The 23734-nt window shown below is 35.3% G+C and overlaps 3 protein-coding genes across 6 annotated transcripts in view; 2 read left to right on the top strand and 1 right to left on the bottom strand.

The window, feature by feature from the left end:
• TRIM23 (tripartite motif containing 23) overlaps nucleotides 1–27 on the bottom strand; it is a 23899-nt gene extending 23872 nt beyond the window's left edge. The window contains exon 1 of the mRNA XM_029958975.1: nucleotides 7–27. Coding sequence (XP_029814835.1) covers nucleotides 7–27 — 21 coding nt within the window. The remainder of the gene's footprint in view (nucleotides 1–6) is intronic.
• On the top strand, nucleotides 2–3376 carry SHLD3 (shieldin complex subunit 3). Its single transcript, XM_029959007.1, has 2 exons — nucleotides 2–71; nucleotides 2138–3376. Exon 2 carries the CDS (start codon nucleotides 2293–2295, stop codon nucleotides 3040–3042), a length of 750 nt encoding a protein of 249 aa, XP_029814867.1. The 5' UTR covers nucleotides 2–71; nucleotides 2138–2292; the 3' UTR covers nucleotides 3043–3376.
• TRAPPC13 (trafficking protein particle complex 13) lies at nucleotides 7–23470 on the top strand. 4 transcript variants are annotated; one of them, XM_018070323.2, is made up of 13 exons: nucleotides 7–71; nucleotides 6521–6589; nucleotides 7459–7558; nucleotides 8161–8245; nucleotides 9411–9538; nucleotides 9666–9738; nucleotides 13210–13254; nucleotides 15699–15716; nucleotides 17861–17994; nucleotides 19137–19335; nucleotides 22140–22240; nucleotides 22892–23042; nucleotides 23138–23470. In XM_018070323.2, exons 1-13 carry the CDS (start codon nucleotides 26–28, stop codon nucleotides 23240–23242), a joined length of 1254 nt encoding a protein of 417 aa, XP_017925812.1. In that variant the 5' UTR covers nucleotides 7–25; the 3' UTR covers nucleotides 23243–23470. The 4 variants fall into 4 exon arrangements, with proteins under 4 accessions (XP_017925812.1, XP_017925813.1, XP_017925814.1 ...); XM_018070324.2 differs by having other exon boundaries at nucleotides 22895–23042; nucleotides 23138–23265; XM_018070325.2 differs by lacking the exon at nucleotides 15699–15716.
• The last annotated feature ends 264 nt before the right edge of the window (nucleotides 23471–23734 follow it).

Here is a 23734-nt window from a genome sequence, read left to right as displayed (position 1 = left end):
CCCCGCCATAGTGCGGGTGGAAGCCATGGACGTCAATCAGTCCAAGCAGGAGCACTTGCTGGCTCTGAAAGGTACCGACAGCGCGGCCCCGCAGGCGCCCGCCCGGCCCTGGTCCGGTGGTGAAACAGCGTGTCCGATCCGCAGCCGAGGGTGTTTCTCCCCTCCGTCTCAGGAGGTGGATCAGGGCAGGGCCCGGCGCTGGGGCCTGCGGTGGGTGGTGCCCCAGGGCACAAGGAGGCGGCGGGGGCTACTCTGAAATACCCCGCACACGGGTGTGCACCTGGCGGGGGGGGCTGCGGGGCTGCTCGGCGTGTCCGTGCTTTGCTCAAGGCTTCGGTTGTGAGAAAACGTTTAGTTAAAATTTGCTTTCCAGTTCCCCTTGTTTTTCAGGACGAGTGGACGTAGTCTTAAACTATGCCGGAGAGGTTTTAGACTGGGCGTTAGGAGGGATTTCTTCACAGAAAGGGGGATTAGATATTGTAATGGGCTGCCCGGGAGGTGATGGAGTCACCGACCTGGAAGTGTTTGAGGAAAGGCCTGGACGTGGCACTTGGTACCGTGCTCTGGTTGACATGGTGGTGTTCAGTCATAGGTTGGACTCCATGATCTCAGAAGTCTTTTCCAACCCAATTGGTTCTCTGATTCCTCTTTGGGTGGATTTTTCCCTTTTCACCTTGTGCTCAATGCATTGCTACCAGGCCTACTTTCTTGATTCGGGGATCACAAATAGTGAAAATAAAATTGTGTATGTCTCCTGCATGCCTTACAAAATTAATACAAGAGAGCCCTCTGAAGGTTTTGATAATTTCTGAGTAATAAATGCTGCTAGTTATGTTGGTGCAATAAACAGTTGGTTAAAATCTCAATTCTGCAAGCATTCTAGATCAGTGAGGATGTCCAGATGGATCAAGTAGTGCAGGTGTGGAGTTCATTTCAGAGCCCATCTTCTAGTTTTAAAACATTCCTGGATGGAGTTTGTAATGGTATCTGCATGTCACAGTAAAATCTGTTAACCATAATTCAAAGCTCAACAAGCCCTTTTCGAATATGTTTATGTGTATACACACAGAACATGAAACATCATGAGCTGACAATACAAATGCATTTTGATAGTAACTAATTCAAAGCAAAAAGTTTTATGATGGGTCATAAGAAACCAGTGCAGTCCTTGGGCTTGTATTGAATTTGGTGCAGTGTCCGGGCTGTGGATTTTGCAAAAGAAGTGAGAAAGATGTGAGGGCTTCTTTGCATTGTGATATACTAAAGAGAATCTTGACAGTGCAATGATTAGGCAATCCTGGATTTTATTATTTTAGTATTATTTTATATTACTGATCAGGGAACCTGAAATGGTTGCAAACTTCTTAAGAGGGTGGGAAAACAGGAGAGCAATAGAGTGCATGTTATACTTATGTTTCATAACAGTGTTTGTGGTTTTCCCTCCACCGTGCTCCTACATTTAATGTATTCTTTTTATGAAAGTATAAAGCCTTTGAGAAGTTAATGAGTCTTTTAATTATTCTAAAAGTCTGATAGATGAAGCAATTATCAGTTCCTTGAATTAAGGTTGCATGTATTGCTTGGCAGCTGTGAGACTAAAACTGAATGTTGTAGTTCTGATATGAAATGGAAACAGGCAACTTCTCTTTGCCTAGAGCACTTCCCTTTTCACTTTTTACTTTAAAAACTGCTGTATCAGTCAGTACTATTTCAGGAAGGGTTTTTGTAACACACATGTTGCTTTATATGCCCTGGCTTAAAATATTGATGTGTAGGAGAAACACATTAAAAAAAAAATTGTCGGCTAAATTTGAGAAAATAGGCAGTAGTAATTGTATGTCTTTTAAGATACATAGCAAGAATAGTGATGGATGGCAAGTGTGAGATGGTGACAGAAAAAGAATTCTCTTGCAAAGGGACTGTGTTGAATAAACAGTGTGCATGTGGATAATGTTCAGTGTACTGAAGTTACACTGGTAGTGGTGGAATACAGCCACTAATGTTCAGCCTGATAAAGTAGAATGTTCTAATGCGTATCTCACTTATTTTTACTACCTGATTCTTTTTTGAAAAATGTCCTAGCGATGTTTGTCTTAATATGGTAGTATCTTATTGTTTTATAATACTTCTACTTTAGGTCCTGTTTTCCACTGATCTTTGCATCAAGGAAAAGGAAAGGGCAAGGAAATTCTAGTAAATAAGATGTTTCAGTCTAGATTTGAGAATCCTAATCAAGACACTGTTTTCCTAAGACTGTTTTCCTAAGAATCACTGGATTCCTATGGTACAAGCATGGAAGTCGTCTTGCATTATCGACCACATCAGAGAGATGTAATAAAACTGCAGAAATTTGCAGAAGCAGCAGTGAAGGAGTTTCCAATTCGTCAGTTACCAAGATTTGCACCCTGGTTTCCAAATGATTTATACAGACTTCCCCTCAAACCGAAAAAGCGGGCACCTGTTATTTCTCATGAGGAAGCAGAAGAATTAAAACATCTTTCTACACCTTCAGAATATGTTATAGGATCTCCTGATTACGACTGCACAAAGAATCTGCTTGACTTTCAGTCTAGCATGAAACATGGTTCAACTTTAATCCAAGCACAAGCTGTTCACAGACCAGTTAACTTGGACTATCAAGGACAACCACCACCTAAAGGAAAACAAAAGTTGAAAAGGTCTTGGAGTATCTCTCTCCCTAGCGCTAAACTCAAAGAAAAGATTCTTCCTTTATCTCAAGAACTGCAAAACAATTTGGAAAGACTAAAACTGCATGCGTTTTATAGAGCAAAGTGGACAATTGAACAATCTATTTGTAATAATGAGAATTTGGAGGACATCTGGATAAAATTGAATAGACTCATCAAGGAGAATGAATTGCCCTCTTGCAATGCTACTATCCGAAGATCTGTGGGACAGATATGGATTTTCTGTGATATATTATACTGTGAATATGTTAGAAATATTCTTAGGGAAAAGCTAAGCCTTACAGATAAAATGAATTTGCTTGTACATAAATATGGAATTATATTTAGTTTATAATTTAAGATACAGTTTAATAATAAAATTACTGTCTAGAGTACTGGAGTTTTTAAGCAGTTTAGAATATATAGACTTTAGAACAACTGATGAATTAATAAGCAAAAACCTACTTATATTACTTTGCTACAGTTTTCTAACTAATGATATATTTCTTTAACTTTGTTTTGCCTGAAAACTTATGGTTCAATTAAGATTAGTAAGTTTCTGTTTGGCTTAATACTGCATTTTGTAGCTTTTCTTTGCCTTGGTGGTCTAAAAGAAAAAAATTAAGGCAGAATTTCCAGGCTGTTTTGGCAAGCTGTGTCAGATAATAAAATCTATGCTTTCAGTTGAACAAAGTACATCCTTTCTGCTTCTTTGAAATTAGGAGAAGGAAAAGTGTTTTTAAATGAGTTGTAATAATTGCTATTATGTCTCTAATTACTTTTGACATTAGGAATTTCAAGATCTGATTGTTTCCTGAAAGTAAGGTGTGCGAGAGTCCTTTTTAATGAAGGCATATCCCTTGCATGAAGCACAAACTTATTTTATGTGGCATGAATGTGCTTTATTAGTAATGTTAGCTGTATTTTCACTGAAATACTAATGATAGCTTCAGTAGAAATTGTGTGCTGAAAAATATGAACAATTTAATAATTGCTGGTTTACAGCTTTGGTAATAAGATTATTTTTTCCTGATGTTTCTGTTGTTTTGTCTCTAATTATATTGGGGAACAAGAAAGCAGTAGTGAACACTAGAAAGCACTTCCAGCTACAAGTGAGGAAATTAAGAAATGAGACTTCTATACATAAACTTCTGTTTGTTGTCATTGTGGAAGGTAAAGGTCTCTGAGGGTTTAAACAGTCATAAAAGGTTGAGTTCATCATGACTTTTTGTGACCTGAAAGAATAAAGTTTTTGAAGGTCATACTGTCCTTGCTCAATCGAATGTTTAGAGGGTCAGTAGAGAAGTTAAACTGGGATTGATATGACTGCAAGGTATACATTTCTCTTAGGCACTTCCGCTAACTCTAAATAGTTTTGCTCTAGCTGGAGATCAAGGTCTATGGCATCTGGAAAAGGAGGAAAACAAACGTATTTGTAGATTGTTAGATTATCATTAATGCTAATCAAATAAAAGTGCACATAAGCTTAACAGATCCCTCTCTGTAAAAATAAGTAAACTCCCCTTGGACTTTTACTTACATTTTTTATGACATCCTTATGTTGAATAATTATATTTTATTATAGGCATTGCATTTTTTTAAATATTAAAATTAAAGATATTGCTCAGTTTGGGTGATTGGCATGTATTTTTGAACTCTGACAATTTTAAGGGGGTCTTATATTGACATTTGGGATGTTTGTGCCATTTAATATGACCACTTAGCAAAATTAGTGCAAAATGCTCTCCAGTGTAACTGCAGGTCATTATTGGTTTTGTAGCTTCTACAGCCAAATTATTTCACTGAAATTATATTTCTGAATTTAACATTAATAGTAGCAACGTTTCTTTGTGTATCAGCATTTTTGAAAATATAATGAAGGAGAATACAATCTGATTTGAATTTTATTTGATGTTGTATTTTGTGTCTGGGATCTTAGAAGAAAAGTGCTGAGACCTTGTCCTGCAAAGATACTGTATTTTCTAATATTAATTTGGTAGTCTTATTAAATAAAATAATATAGTAGTTTTTCTCTGTTTTGACTTCATTCTGTGATGTATTTATTTATTGCCTGAAACATGACTAAACTTTCTTTAGAAATAGTCAGCAACTACTAGTTTATACAGGCTTAGTGTAAATTTGAATAAAATTAAATCATGCCAATAATACAGTCCCACTATATTTATTTGATATACTGGCGAAAGAGCTAAATAAGCATCTTACTAAACAGAAGGAGGGATCACTGTCACTGCGGCTGTCACCTTTCTGCTGCTTTGGGTTGGCTTATATGTGAATAATGATAGATGCTCTTCTAGCTATGAGCACCTGAGCTGGGTAACTGTCATGTAAAGAGCGAACACCACCTGAGGCTGCTCTACAGAATTATTACAGTCTTGAGTAGCACCAGTGTACCAGCTGAAATCCAGGCTTTCATTTTGTTCTGTTCAAGAAATGCTTAGTTCATATGCACGTACAATTCAGTGTTTTTTATGTTTTTCGTTTTCAATGTTGAATGTGCTTTTCCATTTACTCTGTTTTATATATCTTTTTAATATGCCTCATGGTTTTAAACCTTCAGAAGTCATATTTTTCCACTTTTCACCATAACAAGGAGAAAATGTTACCTTTTTATGTGAAAAGTGAGAATTGTTTGTGTCGATGCTAACTTGCATAGGTCTGCTGTATGGTAGTCTAAGTTCTTGTGAACCAACACAGCCCATTGTACTCAAATGTATATCGAAGTAATTGAATACTTTACACCACTGGAAACAGTGAATGCTATCTGGATATATAAATTGTAGAAAAGTGCAATAAAAGTAAAGCCGCAATACATGTATGAGTGCAAGGATGTTGATTAACTTGTTGCAGTCAAGAGAAATCCTTTTGGTTTATTTTTTAGTTTTAGTTGGTTTTATGTTTATTAAGTTTCCAAGAAAAAAACCCAATGATTTTTACATATTCAGATCAACACCTAAGGTTACAAATGCTCGATTTTGTTTCATGTGAATGATTTCATGATAAGCTATATACAAGATTAGGGCCATGGTTAATGTAAATAGGGAAGAATTCGTTTAAAAAGTAGCATCTTAAATCTGTTATATAAGTAAAAATAGTGTAATTTTGAGTATGAGTTAAAATAGACTTTGAAAATACCACTTTCTTGAAGTATAGTTTTTTAAGTAGCAAAATCTCAATGATTTTGATTTTGTCAGTATCAATAAAATGGTTACGTTGTTCCTCAGGTTTTTGTGCTGGTTTTGCTGGCTTGAGTTTAAAGGTTGTGGCTTAAAGAAAAAGCAGATATATAAATAATGTAGGCCTTTAGACTTGTAACTCTGCCTTGTGTATGTGTTATAGATTAGGGTGTAAATGCAATTCCTTATAGACTGGTGTTTGACTGAAAGGGTCTGTCTTAGCCATCTTGTCCCATTCTAGAGCAACGAGGATTACAGGACAGGTGCTTAACTGAAGAAGCCCACAAAAAAATTAAACTGGTACACTTCTGAAGACCACAAAGCCCTTAACGCAGTAACAGGTATAAGACGTTTAGCACATAAAATTGAAAGCAGTAGGTGTCAGTGCACCAAGGGAACAAAGGAGGAGGGAGCAATGCCATTACCAGTATTGGATCTCAGAAGAGCAGGGAATTTTTTTATATTGTGAAAGGCCAGGTGATCGAAGAAGGTGTTACCCTTTTTCAGTCTAAGATTATTTGGTGGTTGTGGTTTGTTGGGGCTTTTTGGTGGAAGGAGAGCAAGACAAAATTATACTTTAAAAAAACATTTAAAAATATTTGTTTAATTGACCTGTGGTTTATTTTCTGATTTTTGCAGTGATGAGGCTAACCAAACCTACTTTATTCACTAATATTCCGGTGACTTGTGAAGAAAGAGATTTGCCAGGTAAATCTTTTCTACTGACTAATTGTTATGTATGTCTTACCAGGCTTAAGCAATGTGACCATCTAAGATATTAGAGGATTCTTATGACCTCCCCTAGAGGGGGAACTCTGAAACAGCAGTATATTTTAGATTTGGTAATAATTGAAGGAAGGTACCAAGGTGCACTCTACAGCTCTTGACCTACAGCTTTGAAAGCTTAGTGATGATACTCAAATGGATGATCTCAAAGTCTGAGCAATTAACACAAAATTGAAGGCAGTTCTGTGAGAGAAATGTGTAGGTGGAGAAAGCTTGTCATTACTGTCTTTTTGTATCTGGAGAAAAGGCCCTGGTAATTAGAACCAACATGTGAATGTTCTATGGAAAACAATTTTGCAAGACTGGTTTTGAATTGTTTTATGCTTAGTGTGCCTTCATAAATTGGAAATCCCTGGGTTGTCCCACAGAAATAGTTGAAGTCTAGAAGTCAAGTATAAGAGTCAAAGGGAAGATTCAAGAAAGAGGATTGTGTGGAAATACAAACCAAGCAGGGGAAGAAAATAAGTGAGGTTAATTAGTTCTGTTATGTACTGTGCTTTACTTGGGTAGAATTTCCCTTAAAATTCAATGTTAATTTGAGCTATGCCTTTGGTTGGGATTGTACCCTTCAGTATGTATACTGAATAAATTATTGGATACAAGCTCATGGGAGTTAAATTATAATTTAAAGGCAGGCCTATGGATATGTATTTCCCCCCTAAATAAGTTTATTGTAAAATAAATGTATCTAAAAATAAACTACATCTAAGTGATTAAGTGTATAACTTAAATGTAGACAAACCTTTAGACTTAGCAAATATGTAATTAATAGTAACTTGATATTTCTACAGGTAATCTCTTTAATCAACTCATGAAAGATGATCCTTCTACTGTAAAGGGTGCAGAAACTTTGATGTTAGGAGAAATGCTGACTCTGCCTCAAAATTTTGGGTAAGAAGGAATTATTGTAACTGTAACATGCAAGGTTTAGGATTCATTTAATAATAATGTGTTTATTACTTCTCTTTCTATTTGAACACCATTGTCATGCAATGAGATTTTCAGTCATTTTAAAAATAACCTGTGGTTTGATTTATAAATCTAAATCTATATATATATGTGTGTGTGTGTGTGTGTGTGTGCTACCCAATGTTTCTTTTCTGTAGCATGACTGAATTTAATAAGCATTGAAAGTTGGAAGAGATTTACAGCTGTGCGTGAATGACTAGTGTAATGCTCTGCTATAAACCCCATCTTATATTAACAGAGTTTACTACCGTGATGCTTTGGGTACTGGAAGCCATCTTCTTATTCATCTCAGATATTGAACTGGAAAAAAAGTCTGATTTGTTTGCTCTCTTTTGAAGCTGTTTTTCTTAAAAGGATGACTTCAGAAGTATGGGCATGAAAATGCCAATATTCTTCTAGGATTTAATCCGGCAAACACATGTGTGTGTATATATTTTTTAAATTAGAACTAAAAGATGTTTCAGTGACATGTTCTGGTTTTTTAGTAACTGTTACTAAAAGTATTTTTTTTTCCTGAACTGCAGAAACATATTTCTGGGCGAGACGTTTTCCAGCTATATTAGTGTGCACAATGATAGTAATCAGGTTGTCAAGGACATACTGGTGAAGGTATGTGATGATAAATCCACTTACTTGATTTATAAAAAAAATGATGAGTATGTTTTCTGACAATATATTGTATATATATAATGCTAATTTATAGGCTTTAGGAAATACATGTCACTTTTTCCAATCCAGAAAATATACTTGGAAATTGGAAACAGTAAGACATAAAAATAGAAATTATTATAGAAATCTTTCAAGATTAAAATGAAAAATTATGATTGTATCAAAAAATGGATATATTACAGAATCACAGAGTTGTTAAGTTTGGAAAAGACCTTTAAGATCAACAAGTCTGACTGTTAACCCAGCACTGCCAAGGCCACCAGTAAACCATGTCCCTAAGTGCCACATCTACACCGTCCCCACAGGGTTAGTGACTCAACCACTTCCCTGGACAGCCTGTTCCAATGCTTGACAACCCTTTTGGTGAAGAAATTGTTGCTGCTATCCAATCTCAACCTTCCCTGGGTAAACTTAAGGCCATTTACTCTTGTCCTATTGCTTGTAACTTACAAGAAGAGACCGACCCCCATCTTGCTACAATCTTCTTTCAAGCATTTCTAGATAGCAACATGGTCCCTCCCCTGAGCCTCCTTTTCTCCAGGCTAAATGCCCCCAGCTCCCTCAGCCACCCCTCGTCAGACACGTGCTCCAGACCCTTCAGCAGCTTCATTGCCCTTCTCTGCACACACACCCTTCTATGCAAAGCTTCTCTGAAGAATGGGTCTAGCAAAACTTTCACAGCTAAAAATATGGAGTTATATTCATTTACTTGCATACTCAATGAGGTTGTCAAAACAAGTCTATGTAAACTGCATGCTGGTTTGTATTTTGTATGAGTTGTTTTCTAGTGCTACATTTTTGTTTTGCATTTTCTGTTGAACAAATAAAATACTGAGAGTAGAAATTCCAGAAGTCATTGTGGAACTCAATGTAAAAAACAAATAGAGATTTTATAAGTTGCATATTAAAGGACTAGACAACTTACAACTTTTCGAACTTTTCTTTAGCTTTGGTAGGTTTCATCATCTTAACATATAACATGTATGAAAGTGTGTAGGGTACAAAATGCTCAGTGAAACCTAGTACTTTATAATATAAATTACTTTTCTTTATATGGTTTTAAGCAGCTGCAGTTCTAACCAATGCTTTGTTTTTATGTCTCCAGGCTGATCTTCAGACAAGTTCTCAGCGTTTGAACCTTTCAGCTTCTAGTGCTGCAGTGGCAGAACTTAAACCTGACTGTTGCATTGATGATGTGATCCACCATGAAGTAAAGGAAATAGGAACACACATGTAAGGTTTTAAATTTTTCTGTTGTTGAATGAGCTTAAATGAAACTGCAGCACAAGCATTCTGCTTCTGATATAGCATAGATTTAAAGTAACTCAAAATTGTTTTTTAAAAAATTATTTCTTTTCAGCTTAGTTTGTGCAGTAAGTTACACTACGCAGACCGGAGAGAAGATGTATTTCAGAAAGTTCTTCAAATTTCAGGTACTGCATGAAGTATTCCACTCTACTTTTAATAAATGTGTGAGTCTTGAAAACTCATTTTAAAACATTTGACACTTCAAAAGAACTTTTACGTACCAAAAATCTGTTCACTTTTAAAAGTGAACTATTAAAAGCCATCACTTCAAACTTCACATGAACTGGTGGTTTCTAATTGTCATACACGTAAACATTTCAGAAATAATAAATATTACATCTTACGATTTTTTTTAATTTATAGAGAAAAAAATTACTCTTAAAAAATCCCTTTTTATAGCAGCCAGCTTTATGACTATATTTAAACAGGATTTTATTGAACATTGTTCATGCTGACTTTGATACATCTAACCATTGAGTTTACAGTGTAAAATTCTGATTTTTCTTTTAGTGTGTGTAACCTTTTTTAAACTGGAACTTAGTGGAACTTGTTTTTTAAAGGAATCTAAGCAAAGATGTCTGATGTACTGTATCTAACTAATACCCACAGAAGTAATTGACGGAGTTGAAACCTTTTGTTCCATCACACAAATTTCAAGACTTGAGATTGGAGTAACTGAGGAAAGCAGGAAAATACTGTTATCTGTGGACTGATTCTGGCAAGAAAGAGTCTATTTTAGCTGTGTATTTAATGGCTGTTTGGGGATTTTTTAGAGAAATATGTTAAGATTTGGATAATTGTGGGCTCTTCCTCATGGAATGGAACATACTCTCACAGAGTATCTGGCAGTACAGGAGCATTACATAGTTTAGTCCTGAAGTTGTGTCAGGGGTGGTTTAGATTGGATGTTAGGAAAAGGGTCTTCACCCAGAGGATGATTGAGCACTGGAACAAGTTGCCCGGGAAAGTGGTCACAGCACCAAGCTGACAGAGTTCAGGAAGTGTTTGGACAATACTCTTGGACACATGGTGTGAGTCTTGGGGATGGTCCTGTACAAGACTGGAAGTTGGACTTGAAGATCCTTGTGGGTCCCTTCCCGCTCAGGATATTTTGTGATTCTATGAGGTGATTTCATTTTGTAGTTTTTTAGTATTCTGTCTAGATACTTCAGAAAAAAATACTTCAGTCTTTAGAAGGTTAAATTGCCATTCATTACAAAGAACATGTGGATATTGCCTTTTGCAACCGGACTTGTCTGTCTCATATTGGCCTTTTTAGCCACCAGCGCGCTTGTAACAAATGTGAGTAGAGCCCTCCCCAAATCTTCATTCGTGAAGCCCAGCCATGATGATGATAAAGAACATCCAAGTACTGTTAGTATTACCTTGAAATGGCACAAACTGATTAATCGAAGATGTGTTTCTTGGCAATCCTAGGGAAAATCATTCCATATCAGTTTTTGTGTTACACTCCCTCTGAATGCAGATTCTCTTCAGAGTTTCTTCATCTTTAATGAAGTTAATTTTCATCTTTGTGTGCTTTGTTGTACTCTCCTTGTGAAACTGTTTCCATTTCTCCATTCTCTGTCCCTCGGTTTAGTGTTGGCTACCTCTGTCCCCTCTAGGCTTTCTCTGATCACTTACACATGCATCTGCAGGTTTTCACATCTCATATTCTCTCTGTTCCTTACCTTTGTTCTTGCCAGAGCTTTGTGTAAGATGTTGATTTATCTCCTTTAGATTTTATATGTAAACTTATTCGTGCACATTTTTCTGAGGTCTACATGCGTGTTGTAATTACGCATTGCTGTGGTTTTTAACTGAACCCAGCACAGACAGTTTAATTGTCAAAATAGCTAAGGCTAGCTATCTGTCAAATTTGAAGCCCTTCCTACAAAGAAGGAAGCATAAGAGCTTCTTAAAAGTTACATGTATATATATATATATATACACACACTTTTACACCATTCTGTAAATACCCTCTGATTCGTTATGAGAAAAACTCTTCACTGAGACATTTTTGCCATTATTTGTACATTTGACATCGAGACACCGCCTAGAATATCTGAGAACAAACAAAAAGAAGTGTTATAGAACACTAAACCATTTCTTTACAATGGGAATTGATGGTTGCTTGTGATAGAGATGCCACCAGCTATTTTATAACAAACAAAAAAAAATTCTCTTTGACAGATTCTCAGCTTTTTTACATTTACATTTTTTATCATCTTTTAAATTGAACTGGTTATAATCAGCTTCTTTTTTAAAACATCATACTTAGTTTAATTCTGATTGACAGTGCCTTTATGTTCCAGAGCTTTCTCTGAGTAATAACAGCATTATACTTAAATGGAGAAGGAATGATTCTTTCTGGGGTTTGGTTGTTGTTTAGCTTTGGTGGGTGATTTGTGAACCTCACAATAATTTGTATTTTACTGGAAGGCCACTTGAAATTTACTGCAATGAATGCAAAGACTTTGTCTATCAGAAGAGAGAGAAAAAAATCAGCATGCAGAAAAATTACTAAGAAGCTTACTGAAGCAAAATATTTGGCTGAAAAAAGCCCTACTCAACCAGCAAAGACCTAAATTAAAATTTTAACTTTTTTTTCTGACTAGAGAGAGAGATAGTTATGAATACTGGAAAGATTTGAACTTTATGCCTGTTACAGTGCAGAAATCTCTCTGAAGACAACATTTTAATCTTGAGTTCTTCAGTGCTAAAAGATTTGTTTATGACTTGGAACGTTAGGGGTCTCTTAGGATGCAGTGCATTTATGTGCAAACAAAAAAAGTTTTCCTATGTAAAGGCAAATAAATGTCTTCAGGAATAGAATTTAAATTTGTTTCCTTACAAGTGTAATAGAAGATTTTTTCTTTCAGTTACATCACTGTATATACAGTTCATATTTGAATGTGTTAACTGTAGTGGTTTTATGCAAAAATTCAAGTACTTAAGAACCAACACTTGAGAATCGCTTTTATATCATGGAGTTGCTTTCTTTTGCTGATTGAATCTCATAAGACTAAAATGATGTATTGGATTTTTTATTTCTCGAAACAGCTGCATTTTCAAGAAGGAAGTGAAGGCTAGTGTGGTTTTTTATTAAAGCTAGTCACATGAATAGTTCTCTATTTCTTTTATTTTAGAGAAGCCCTCAGCAACGTTTTCTGAAGAACTCTGAAGTACTTATAAATATTAGATAATTCTTGCTTACTCTTGAAAGCAAGTGCAGACCACTTCAGGATCCAGGATGAATGTGATGTTATTTTAAAGACATACATTACTTAGAACACTGGATTTGTCTGGTTTTGTAAGAGGCCAGTGCTTAGGTTGAAAATTACTTGTTTTCAGTATGAGAAAACTGCTTAGTAGGAAAGCAGTCAAGTATACACAAGTAAGAAGCAACAAGTACATACTCTTAGTTGTGGGGCTTTAGCCGAGTCAGTTGTAGCACATATTCCGTTATGCACCTGTTATGTGTAAGATCAAAAGGAAAAATAACACTTCAGTAAAAGACCCTAGCACTTCAAAACAGTTGATGCTGAAGTTGTCTGAGAAACCAATTGTCCATCTTTTTTTCCATTTCATTTCAGGTTCTTAAACCACTAGATGTGAAAACCAAATTCTACAATGCTGAGGTGAGATCTGTGTGTATTTGGGTATTTGTGTTTTGGTGTGCTGGGTTTATTACTTCATATTAGGTGGTTAGATTAAATTCAAAGTGCTTTGTATGTACACCTTTCTGAGAAAGATGATCAGTTTTAAAAGGGAAAAAATTATGATAGATATATATTGTTTAGTTTTAAAATAGGCTCTTGATTCAGGGTTGAAAGAGATGGTAACTAAGATAGACATGTCAAGACCTTAATGTAATTGACTGACAATTTTGCATATTTTCCAGTTGCCCATGAACTCAGACACTTTCAGTTATTATTTGTGTATTTAGGCTGGTAGAGTACTTACTGTAAGGGAGATAAATTGTTCACAAAGCAGATGACAATTTATCAGAGTGGGGACAATTCAAATTTTTTTTAAATTTAAATTACTTAAATTTAACTTAAATGTAATTATGACCCTTCCATTCAGTAATTTAATTTTTAGGTTTGTGACAGTTACACACAGCACTTTGAAACTATATGACCTTATATATGCCTTGCATATTTATTTGGACATATTTGGTTATTTGTGGTAAGAATTTGGTAGATGTATGTAGGCCACAGGCTTCAAACCATACGTTGATCAGGTGTGAGATACCTGAGTAGGGTTGGAACATAAGCACATGGTTGCATGCTTTATAGAACTGCTGTTATCCGTAAGTGAGAATGTCTGGAAGTGTTTTCTGCTGTGGTTTAACAACAAAAGAAACAAAAATAATCCTAAAAAATTAGGTAATTCCTCTTGGAGCAAAATAAACCCATATTTAGTGTCTGCATTATATTATTGTTTCAGATATCAAGTGTATGTTAGGGGAGAGAGGGACAGATACCTTAAATGTTGCTATCTCTCTGTACTTCCTGTGTAAGTTTTGTTTTGTGATGAAACACTAATGGAAATCAAAACCTTTTTAAGGTAAATTCTGGGCAAACTTTTGACATAGATCAAAAGTATTCTTTGTTTTTACAAAATTGTTATACTGACTGGTCTTGAACTCCAGTTCTCAATTAGCTACCAATTCCTCATGGTAGAGATCTGTGGGAAGCTTTTGTGTTTGAGCTGGCGTGTGTGGGTTTGGGTTTTGGTTTTTTTTCTCTGTAGAGGTTTTTTAAAAGGCTGTTTGAATGCCTTTTGTTCTTCATGCTCATGACTTTGTGCAAGTCCCAAACCCATATGATTGATTGAAAGAAATTTAAAAGAAAATATTTTGGATGATATTAACTGAGCAATTTTCATTTACCTAGGAAACGGATATAGTACCACTCCTATTTTATTTCTGGAAGTATGTAAAGTGTTGCTGTATGTTGTGACCGTAGAATCCAAATAAATTTTAAAAAACTAGAAATAAGTCTTTGATTAGATGTTGTGTGTGATACTACATTGCTATGAAAACACCAAGGCATTGATCCTGACTATTATCCTTGAGAGCAGGGGAGAAAAGAAAATGGTATGTGTCAGTTACTTAGTTAACTAAAGGTCTCTAAAGGTTGTCTAACCAGTTAAACTGTTATTATTAATATTACAGGTATGATGCTGTCTGTTCATAATGCCTTTCACTAAAATTATTTTCTATTAATATTCTAATGATAATCCAGAATTTAATTTTTTTCTAAGACAAGGAATGATGCTGAACCTTATCTTCTTGCTTGTTGCTTATATTGCGGTAGCATCCAAATCGAGTCAATCACTGAAATTTGTGCACAGAACACATGCCCTGTTGCCCTAACCTGCTGCAATCCCAAGATTGAATTACCTGCCTATAGAAACGCTCTCACTGACTTTGATGTGCCTTGGAAAAGGCTTTGTAAAAGGTTCTGTTCCTGCAAACGTGCACAGGGAGGCAAATATGCAGACACCTAAGATAAGAAAGTTTGCAATTAAAACTGAGTTTTTGGAATGATGGATATTTAAAAAAGTTTTTCTGATAGTGTGGCAAATTTTGTTATAACTTGCTACATTGTAGCTTTGCTAGGACACATTACCACATTGGGGTTTTTTTGAGACCTTATATATGTGGATACTTCAAATTATCTGTAAAATGGCAGGGACTGTTTTTCCATTTCGTATACGACCCATTGCATGGATTTAAATTTAGGACAAACTTGAAATTTGGTCAAAAACTCCCTTTTTTTTGGTCAGTTTGTTCTACCATATCTTGTCTGTGATTTGTGTGCCGTAAGCTCTACTTTGGATTAGTTCTGAAGCAAAGCTAGTAAACCATGTAACCATACTAGCTATAAGTTATTAGAAATGTAGTTGTCATCTTTGTTTGCATCCATTTTTGTTTATGTTTCTGTCTTACTAATGCTATCTTGTTTAGATGGTGCAAAACAATGCAGAGATGCATTTTGTTTGAAAGTTAGCCTCCTTTTTCTTTAACATTTAACCCTAATTTCTCTAATGTTTTTTTTTTTTATTTTCCCATTAGAGTGACCTCAGTTCTGTGGTAATTTTTATTTATTTTTTTATAAATATGTATGCTTTTTTAATTGCTTACCTGTTTCTGTGCTTGTTATTGACATTCTTTTACAAACATAATGGAAAAGCAATGTTTGTTCTACCTATCATAAAGAGATGTTTTCTTGTTTTTATATGTGCAACTAATCACTCATATGGTTAGCTCTTTCTTTAATACCCATTGTTGAAACTCAGAGTTGATTATTACAGATTCTTGCTTGTGGGAGTCCTCCTATAAAATACCTTACCAAAATTTTACTAGATTTATTATTTGAAAACAGGAGTGATTCTCTCCTAAAATTTTTCTTATTTTGCCCTTGGAAATGTAGGTTTCACTACAGCACTGCTTGTGTAAGCTGTGACAGAACTTTTCGCATCTCGTTGGTGGAGACAGTGGGTTTGAGGAGAGAGCAGCAGTTGGATATTCTTTGTTCCTTTTGCTAGCTGGAACTGCACTTTCCAACTTTTAACTGCATGTAACAGTTGATTGAGCTAGTATGTTACTTCTGCAGTCTGATTTCACTTTAAGGTGTGCCTTATATTAAAATATAGTGCATATTTTTAAGTATTTAAGGGGGGTGTTAAACCATGTGATATTAAACCAGATTACAAATAACACAAAACTAACTTGCTTTTTCATTATGCTGCTTGTTTTTTCTTTTCCCTTTCAAATTAGCTTTTCTAAATTTCTGCCTATGGTTGCTGCTTTGAAAACAACTAAAATTTGGGTAAATGGACACTTTGAGCAATGGATTTTTGGGATATAAATGGTATCAATTTTAGTGACAGTAGTAATGATTACTTAGAACCATGTTTTAGTTGGGGTTATTTCCAGGTCCTGGAAGCATGAGGTGTGTCTGTAACCCATGGAGCCTGCACAGTTTTCATTGCCATATATATGCTATTGTCTGGTTTTTGTGCCTTATAAACACAGTAAACAAGAGAAAGTTACACAGCAATTCTGTATTTCTCCTTCTAACACAATATTTTTGAGACTAAACATATTTTGACTGTTTTGTCCCACTTTTATTTTGTAATTTACCAGCAGGACTCCATTTGTATAAAGAAGTGATTTATTTAAACTGATTAAAAGAAACTATAAGCTTCTTTCTGCTTTCCTCATAAAAGTACTTTTTAAAAATTTATCATAACAAAAGAAACTGCTTCAATCTGAATCAATAGACTAAACTAGTTCAGTTGGAAGTAGCCTACAACAACCATTTAGACCAACTGCCTGAATCAGTAACTCTTCTGTAAATACAAATTTGGTTGCTACCCCTTTTTTAAATTTAAATTAGCAATTTGGTTTTGTTTTTCACTTCTCTGGGGGCTCTTACCTCTAGTAGACTGATCCTGTGCCCTAAGATTTTTAGAGTTGCAAAATGACTTCATTGGTTTGCAATTCCACAAAAGACGTGAGGCAAAACATCTCTAGTTCCATGAGTTTTCATCTTTGGAAGTGTAACAGCCTTAGCTTTCGTTTCTGTACCAGACTTGATCCTTCAATACCATCTTTAGGCATTAGCTTCAGAAGTTCTGAAGGTACAGCACCAGTTAAATTGTCAGATGCATACAGTATTGGTAACCTTTGGCATGATGGAGCTGAGTGAGAGGGGAGGCTGGATTTTGTGTTTTAGCCAGAATGCCAGTGTTTGATAATAATAATAAAATCTTAGAGCATGTACATGAAATATTTTTTTCAGTTAAAGAAAAAAACACACATTTACTTTAATGTTTTTATACAGCTTGATGCACTAGTCATCTGGCATGGCATGTTGTGCACTGCAATTCCTTACCATTTATTCTATTTTTAATTTTTTTTAAAATAATTTGGATTAAATCTTGAGTTGCTATTAAGTTGATGGAAGTCTTGGGAAGTGGTGAACTGATGCATTACAAATAAGCAATAGCTAGAACATAGCAAAATTATCCCACATCCATTGTTTGGCAAGATACCTGTTGACTAACACTTTTGCTCCTATTGTTACTGGGATTAAGGTTTTTTCTTGCATTAATTAATTTGATTTGCAGGCATGAACTAAACACATGTGTTTTTTTTAACAATAGGACTGTCTACTCTGTTCAATAACACTAATCACATTTTCATGAACTTGCCCTTTTTTTTTTTTCCAGACAGATGAAGTGTTTCTGGAAGCTCAAATTCAGAATATCACTACCTCTCCAATGTTTATGGAGAAGGTTTCTTTAGAGCCATCTATGATGTACAGTGTTGCAGAACTGAACACAGTTGACACAGTAGGGAAAAGGTATGTTCATATTCAGGATACTTAACTTTGAAACTCTTTGTATTAGGATTTCATGAGATATAAGCATTACAGTTAGTTGTCTGTAATGGAAGGATTGCACTTCTTTGCTTGATTAAAAAGATCAAATTCCTGTTATGTATTCAACTGGAAAATCTGTTCCAGTTTTCTTTTCATAGAAACTATTCTTAAAACTTTATAATTCTACCTAGTAATCTCCAGCCTAATCCTCAAATAATTTCTAACATGGATGACATGGTAACATGAAAACATACTATTTTTTCAGTATCTCCTATATCATATTTAGCCCACATCTGGTTCTGACTTGATCTCTATGTACATACTTAGCCTTACAGGACCTGATATGTCCTTGCTTCCTATCAGTAGAGTGGTAACTGTTTTCAATTGTTCTAACCATGATCTAGCAAGGCAGCAGTCAAGGTGAATCAGTGGAACACCCATATAAGATCTTAAAATATAAAAATTTGTTATGGTGAAATAAATTAAATTTCATTTAGTGTCTGTTAGTAGAACACCAAATACCAGAATAACTGACTACTGTGATACAAAAGCTTGTGAAGTTAATTTCAGCTGTTTGTGCTTTGCACTTGCTTGGGTTTTTGGAGCAGGTGATGTTTGAGTGCTTCTGTAGAGGGGGCTAAAGTGAAAATTCTGTCTTCTTGCCTGTTGAAGGGGTCACCTGTAATATAGAAGAGCATTGTTCTTATAAAGTGTTTGCATCTGCTGTAATGATTTTTGAACAGGAATCTTAGTTTCATTACACTGAGATTTACTATGAGGGAAACCAAACAGTAAAAGAAAAATTAACAGTATTGTTGTTTAAATGCTAAGATGCCAGATAGTAAATTATAATGTGTCAAAGAGTATTTCCATCTCATTTCTCTCTGGCTCAGATGAATAAGAATGGGGTTTTTTCCCCACAGTCCTTGGTGGTACATAAATTCTAATATTGTTTTCTGTTGTGTTAAAAAAAGAAAACTGTTCTGTGTGTTTTGCCATTAATAAAGTATGAACACACACACACACTGAGTAAGACTGGTGAGAGATGGGGAAAAAAGTTTGAGTTTCAAGTCTTTTTCAAAATAACTGTTTAAATTAAGACCAGTGTGTTTTTTTTTGTTCAGTGAGTCTACTTTTGGCGCAAGGACTTACTTACAACCTATGGATACACGTCAATACTTATACTGTCTAAAACCAAAGCAAGAATTTGCAGAGAAAGCTGGAGTAATAAAAGGTGTAACAGTGATTGGTAAACTAGATATTGTATGGAAAACCAATCTGGGTGAACGAGGAAGGCTGCAAACTAGCCAGCTCCAAAGAATGGTAAGGTTAATTCAAGTGTTAAGTTAACTTAGCGCTCATTTCTAAGGCAACTCAACGAACAATTTAATAATGACTTGGAAAATGTGAGCTGCTTACTTTCTGAACCTCATGTTTCTATATGTGTTAGAGAGTTATTTCTTGTATTTCTTCAGTGAAGTGTGGATAACTTCATGGACTGTGCATTTTAGTTGCTAAAATCAAGTAACCAGTGTTGCAAAATACATTGGTTAGAATAAAATTATCTTTGAGTAACAATTTTTATGTGTAATATTATTTGTCTTTCATGTCCACAATTTTGATTGAATCTATTCTGTTCTAGTTGATTTATAAATTGATCATGAATTTTAAGTTGTATTTACTAGCTTGCTTAAGTTAGCTGCACAATGTGTCTACTCTAATGCCTAAACTTGACTTGCATCTTTTCAATTGAGGATGGTAAGAGAGATATGGAAGAATAGTTAAAAAAACTTTGAGAAATGAATCTTAGTCTGAGTTTACAAAGCTTATAATTGGGTCTCTACCTCTGTCTTTCCCCCAGTCCTCATCTTCTAGTAACTGAGCAATTCTGTAGGGAAATCATACTGACTGAGAACTAGGCAAGCAAACTTGGATCGTGGAAATTCACAGCTAGTCACTGAAACTTCTCTTTATTTTTAATTGAAGTGTAAAGTGTGTGTATAACCCCATCAAATTAGAAACTGCCCTTTTTTGTGAACTTAAGTTACTCCTGTTACTTTGAAACTTGTTGCTTATTTTTTAAGAATAAACTGTCCCATTTTCAACTGAGCTTTCCTATCATTTCTCTTAAAGACAGATTTTTTTCCCCTCCCTAAATCAGTATTGTCTCACACTGCATCCCTTCTTGTTGAACATTTGAGTATTGCACATGAAGCACACTCCATGGTTAGTTTTGGTCATCTGTCATTGGTTTGTGCCTCATGATTAACAGAGAAACATGAGCAATCTTGTGTACTTTAAGCAACATATGTTTTTAGAAAAGCAGCAAATACTTGGGCTTTTTCCCTTTGGAGTTGCAGTGTGTGCAGCTCCCTCTTGTCTTCTTCTCATTTTTTAACTGCTGTCAGATTATTTAATCTCTTGGCTTTGTTCACCTTTAATCATTTTCATCCTAATCCATTTGCCAGCCTTATTGTTGCCCCCAACACCCATAATTTTGCCTGTACTGTGCCCCTCTGTCACTGTTATGGTTCAGATCAGAAATGCATTTTTGAAACAACTATCCTGGCTTACCCCTACATACCATAATTTGGTTGGAGTTTTTTTGTGGAATGGTCTTGGAATTCACAGCTACATTCTTTTTGGGTGACATTAAACCAGACAGATGCATGTCCACAGTATGCCAAGGGTACTCCACCTGCTCACAGGCATTCAGTGCAGGACTAGACTAGAACCAGACCAAAGTTAAACATTATTCTTGAGCAGGACAAGCGAGGAATTGTCTAGTTGATTCCATACTTTCGAGCAATTACCTCAAGTTTGGATGAAAGCTACCTTGTTCCTCGTGGTGTTACTTCAAGGCCTTTACTTCTAGCCATCAATTCTTGGAGGTATCTCATTTCTAAGCTCAACACTATGTGCCAGAATAGGTCTTCTCATCTACTCTGTTTTGATTTGGCCAGTTGCTGCTAAGTTTATTCTATAAAATACTGCTTTTATTGTGCATTTGTGTATGGTTTTTTTTCTCCTTAATGTATCTCTTAAAGGAAGAGCTCAGTGTTACAGCAAACAGTGTTATGTTGAGGGAACTGAGTATAATTTTCCAGTTGACTCCTCCCTGTGACCTAATGCAGCTGAATATATTTGTGTTTTTCCAGGGCTGAGTAATTACTTCTCTTTCTTGAAAGGTTCCAGATGTACACTGCTCAACTGGTCTGAAATCCCCATTGGCTTGACATCCCTTTGCTTACTGTAATGTCCAGTTAAATATGCTTTCTAAAATGTCATCTGTCACTAATCTGTAATGGACTGTATGTGACTAAAACCTGTTTCAAGCACTGGCTTTCTGAACCTCTTCAGGAATATCTTTCAATCAAGCTGTAAATACAACTTTCACTACAGTATGATTTTATCAGTAGACTTGGAACACATGCAACAACTAAGCCTTATCAGGCAGGACAAATTTTTCCCTTATTTTTTCGTTACCGTCTATCATTTGTGGGGATTGAAAATCTAAACCTGCTTTTTATCTGCAGATTACCAATTTGAATCAGCCCTGGTTGGTTTTAACTAGGGTACTTACCACAGGTTTGTCATATGAAATGTGCTCGACTCTTGACAGAACAGGATAGTTGATAAGCGTTCATATTCATGTGACTTTCTAACTGGTGGCAATTAATTATTTTGGCAGAAGCTTGGAGGACTGAAATGGCAGGGAGAATGAGCAGCCTCTTATTTCTTAGGATGTGGAATAGTGGTGGCTTTATGCAGGAAAATTTTACTTACATAGTCCATGTAGATCTGTTATCTGCCTAACAGGTCTCAGGATAAAGCAGATCTTCTCAGGAACTGTATATGGCTATTCAGACTTTAAGGGTGTAAACTATCTGGAAAACATAGTAATAATGATCATCCTTATCTAATGAATTGTTAAACCTGTGAAGAAGGTGATCATCAGCAGTGGATGGGGAACTGTTGTGATTTGCATACTAATCAAAAGCACAGAGTCAACCTTCTTTCTTCAAATTCCTCTTATTCCAAGCTTCTTGCAGTAAAGGAAAACTTGAGTAGTAAAAACTTCAACTTCACTATTCAAAATATGAGTATACATTCTTCTTCCTTTTCAGGCTCCTGGCTATGGTGATGTAAGGCTTTCTTTGGAGACAATACCAGACACTGTAAATTTGGAAGAACCTTTTGACATTACATGTAAAATAACAAATTGCAGGTAACCATATCAAATTATTCTTGTGCTTTTTCAGGAGTGGGTAAGTTGTGGCTGGTTTTGTTTCATTTTTCAATAATTTCTCCTCAAACAAGTTAAACGTGGTCTTTACTATGAGTTGTAGTAACACAAAACTGCTTGAAACACATCTTATGAATTACAATGATTTTAAAAAATAAACAAAACACCAAATAGCCCATTCTGTTATGCTCTGTTAATACCGTCTGGAGATTGCCAAAAATTTGTAGAGGAATTCCATGGAGCTGTCTGTAGTATTATTTAAGATTGTACCTCATACTTTAATCACAAATCGTCTTAGGGTTGCAAAAGTGATAATTAAGGGAAATAATTGTAAATAGAAGTTGAGGGCAGGGATTAAAGCATGTATTTAGTCTGCAGATACTTCTCATGAAAATCTTGTAGTCCGTCCAAAATGTTAGCAGTATTAGTTATCCAGTACTGTTAAATGCATGATAGGATGCTTGTGTCAAACAAAGCTGAACTACTGTGTGTCAATCTTGCTTGCTGCCTTATAATTATTTATAAATTCTTGATTAATAGTAACCTGAATAATAATCAAGCTTTCACATGTCTGCAGTCCTTGAGTGCTTAAACAAGCCCACAGGTTTATTCTTGTTTTTCAATTTTCTCTAGCAGTGAAAGAACTATGGATCTGGTTTTAGAAATGTGCAATACTAATTCCATCCACTGGTGTGGAGTTTCAGGAAGGCAACTTGGAAAGCTGCACCCAAGTTCATCCCTCCACCTTGCACTTACATTGTTGTCTTCAGTGCAGGGATTGCAAGTAAGGCATTAGCACAGTTTTGTTATAAAATAGCTGTTTTATAAGTTTAACAATTCTTTCTAATACCAACTCCTAAAAATATTTTTCCTTTCTAGAGTGTCTCTGGCTTAAGACTTACAGACACGTTTTTGAAGAGAACATATGAGTATGATGATATTGCACAAGTCTGTGTAGTTTCTTCTGGAGTCAAACAAAGCTGAAGAAAAAAATTCTGTGGTTCTGCTGTGCTTGCTTTTTTTTACCAACTTCTTGATGTTTTTGCCATCAAATCATACATTTTGTTTGTACAAACAAACAAAATCCCTATATAGCTGTAAATGTAATTGTGATGATTTAATTTCTCTGAGCATTTCTTGAATGTTTTAACATCTTTTAAAAACATGCATATGCATTTTATCTACTAAAATAAAACCTTTGAAAAAAGTGTAGCTCTAGCAAATTATATTGCAGTAACATAACATCACCTCAGCATGGGAACAAGACTGAAAAAAATAGTAGCAATTTATACTTACTTTTGTAATTATAATTATTTTTTAAGTATTTAAACCATTTAAAAATTATGGTTCTGACAAAACTGCTTCAGTTTGAAGGAACTGACCATTTAAAGAGAAGCTCCTGGAATGTAAACCCCTAAAAGAAGTATTTTGGAGTACCTCGCATGGCAGTGTATTTGCATGGAACACTCACAGACA

This window comes from Manacus vitellinus, unplaced genomic scaffold (assembly GCF_001715985.3).
Source record: "Manacus vitellinus isolate BGI_N305 unplaced genomic scaffold, ASM171598v3 scaffold_18_pilon, whole genome shotgun sequence".
Classification (NCBI taxonomy): Eukaryota; Metazoa; Chordata; class Aves; order Passeriformes; family Pipridae; genus Manacus; species Manacus vitellinus.
Note: the sequence above shows the minus strand (reverse complement) of the source record. Positions and strands in the feature narration are given on the sequence as shown.

Bases quoted from the DNA above. Each gene is read 5' to 3' on its own strand.
- TRAPPC13 (XM_018070323.2), top strand. From the start codon at position 26: ATGGACGTCAATCAGTCCAAGCAGGAGCACTTGCTGGCTCTGAAAG. The intron at 8,246-9,410 runs GTATGTGATGAT...TTATGTCTCCAG, and splicing joins TCAAGGACATACTGGTGAAG to GCTGATCTTCAGACAAGTTC. The intron at 23,043-23,137 runs GTAAGGCATTAG...TTTCCTTTCTAG, and splicing joins CTTCAGTGCAGGGATTGCAA to AGTGTCTCTGGCTTAAGACT.
- SHLD3 (XM_029959007.1), top strand. From the start codon at position 2,293: ATGGAAGTCGTCTTGCATTATCGACCACATCAGAGAGATGTAATAAAA.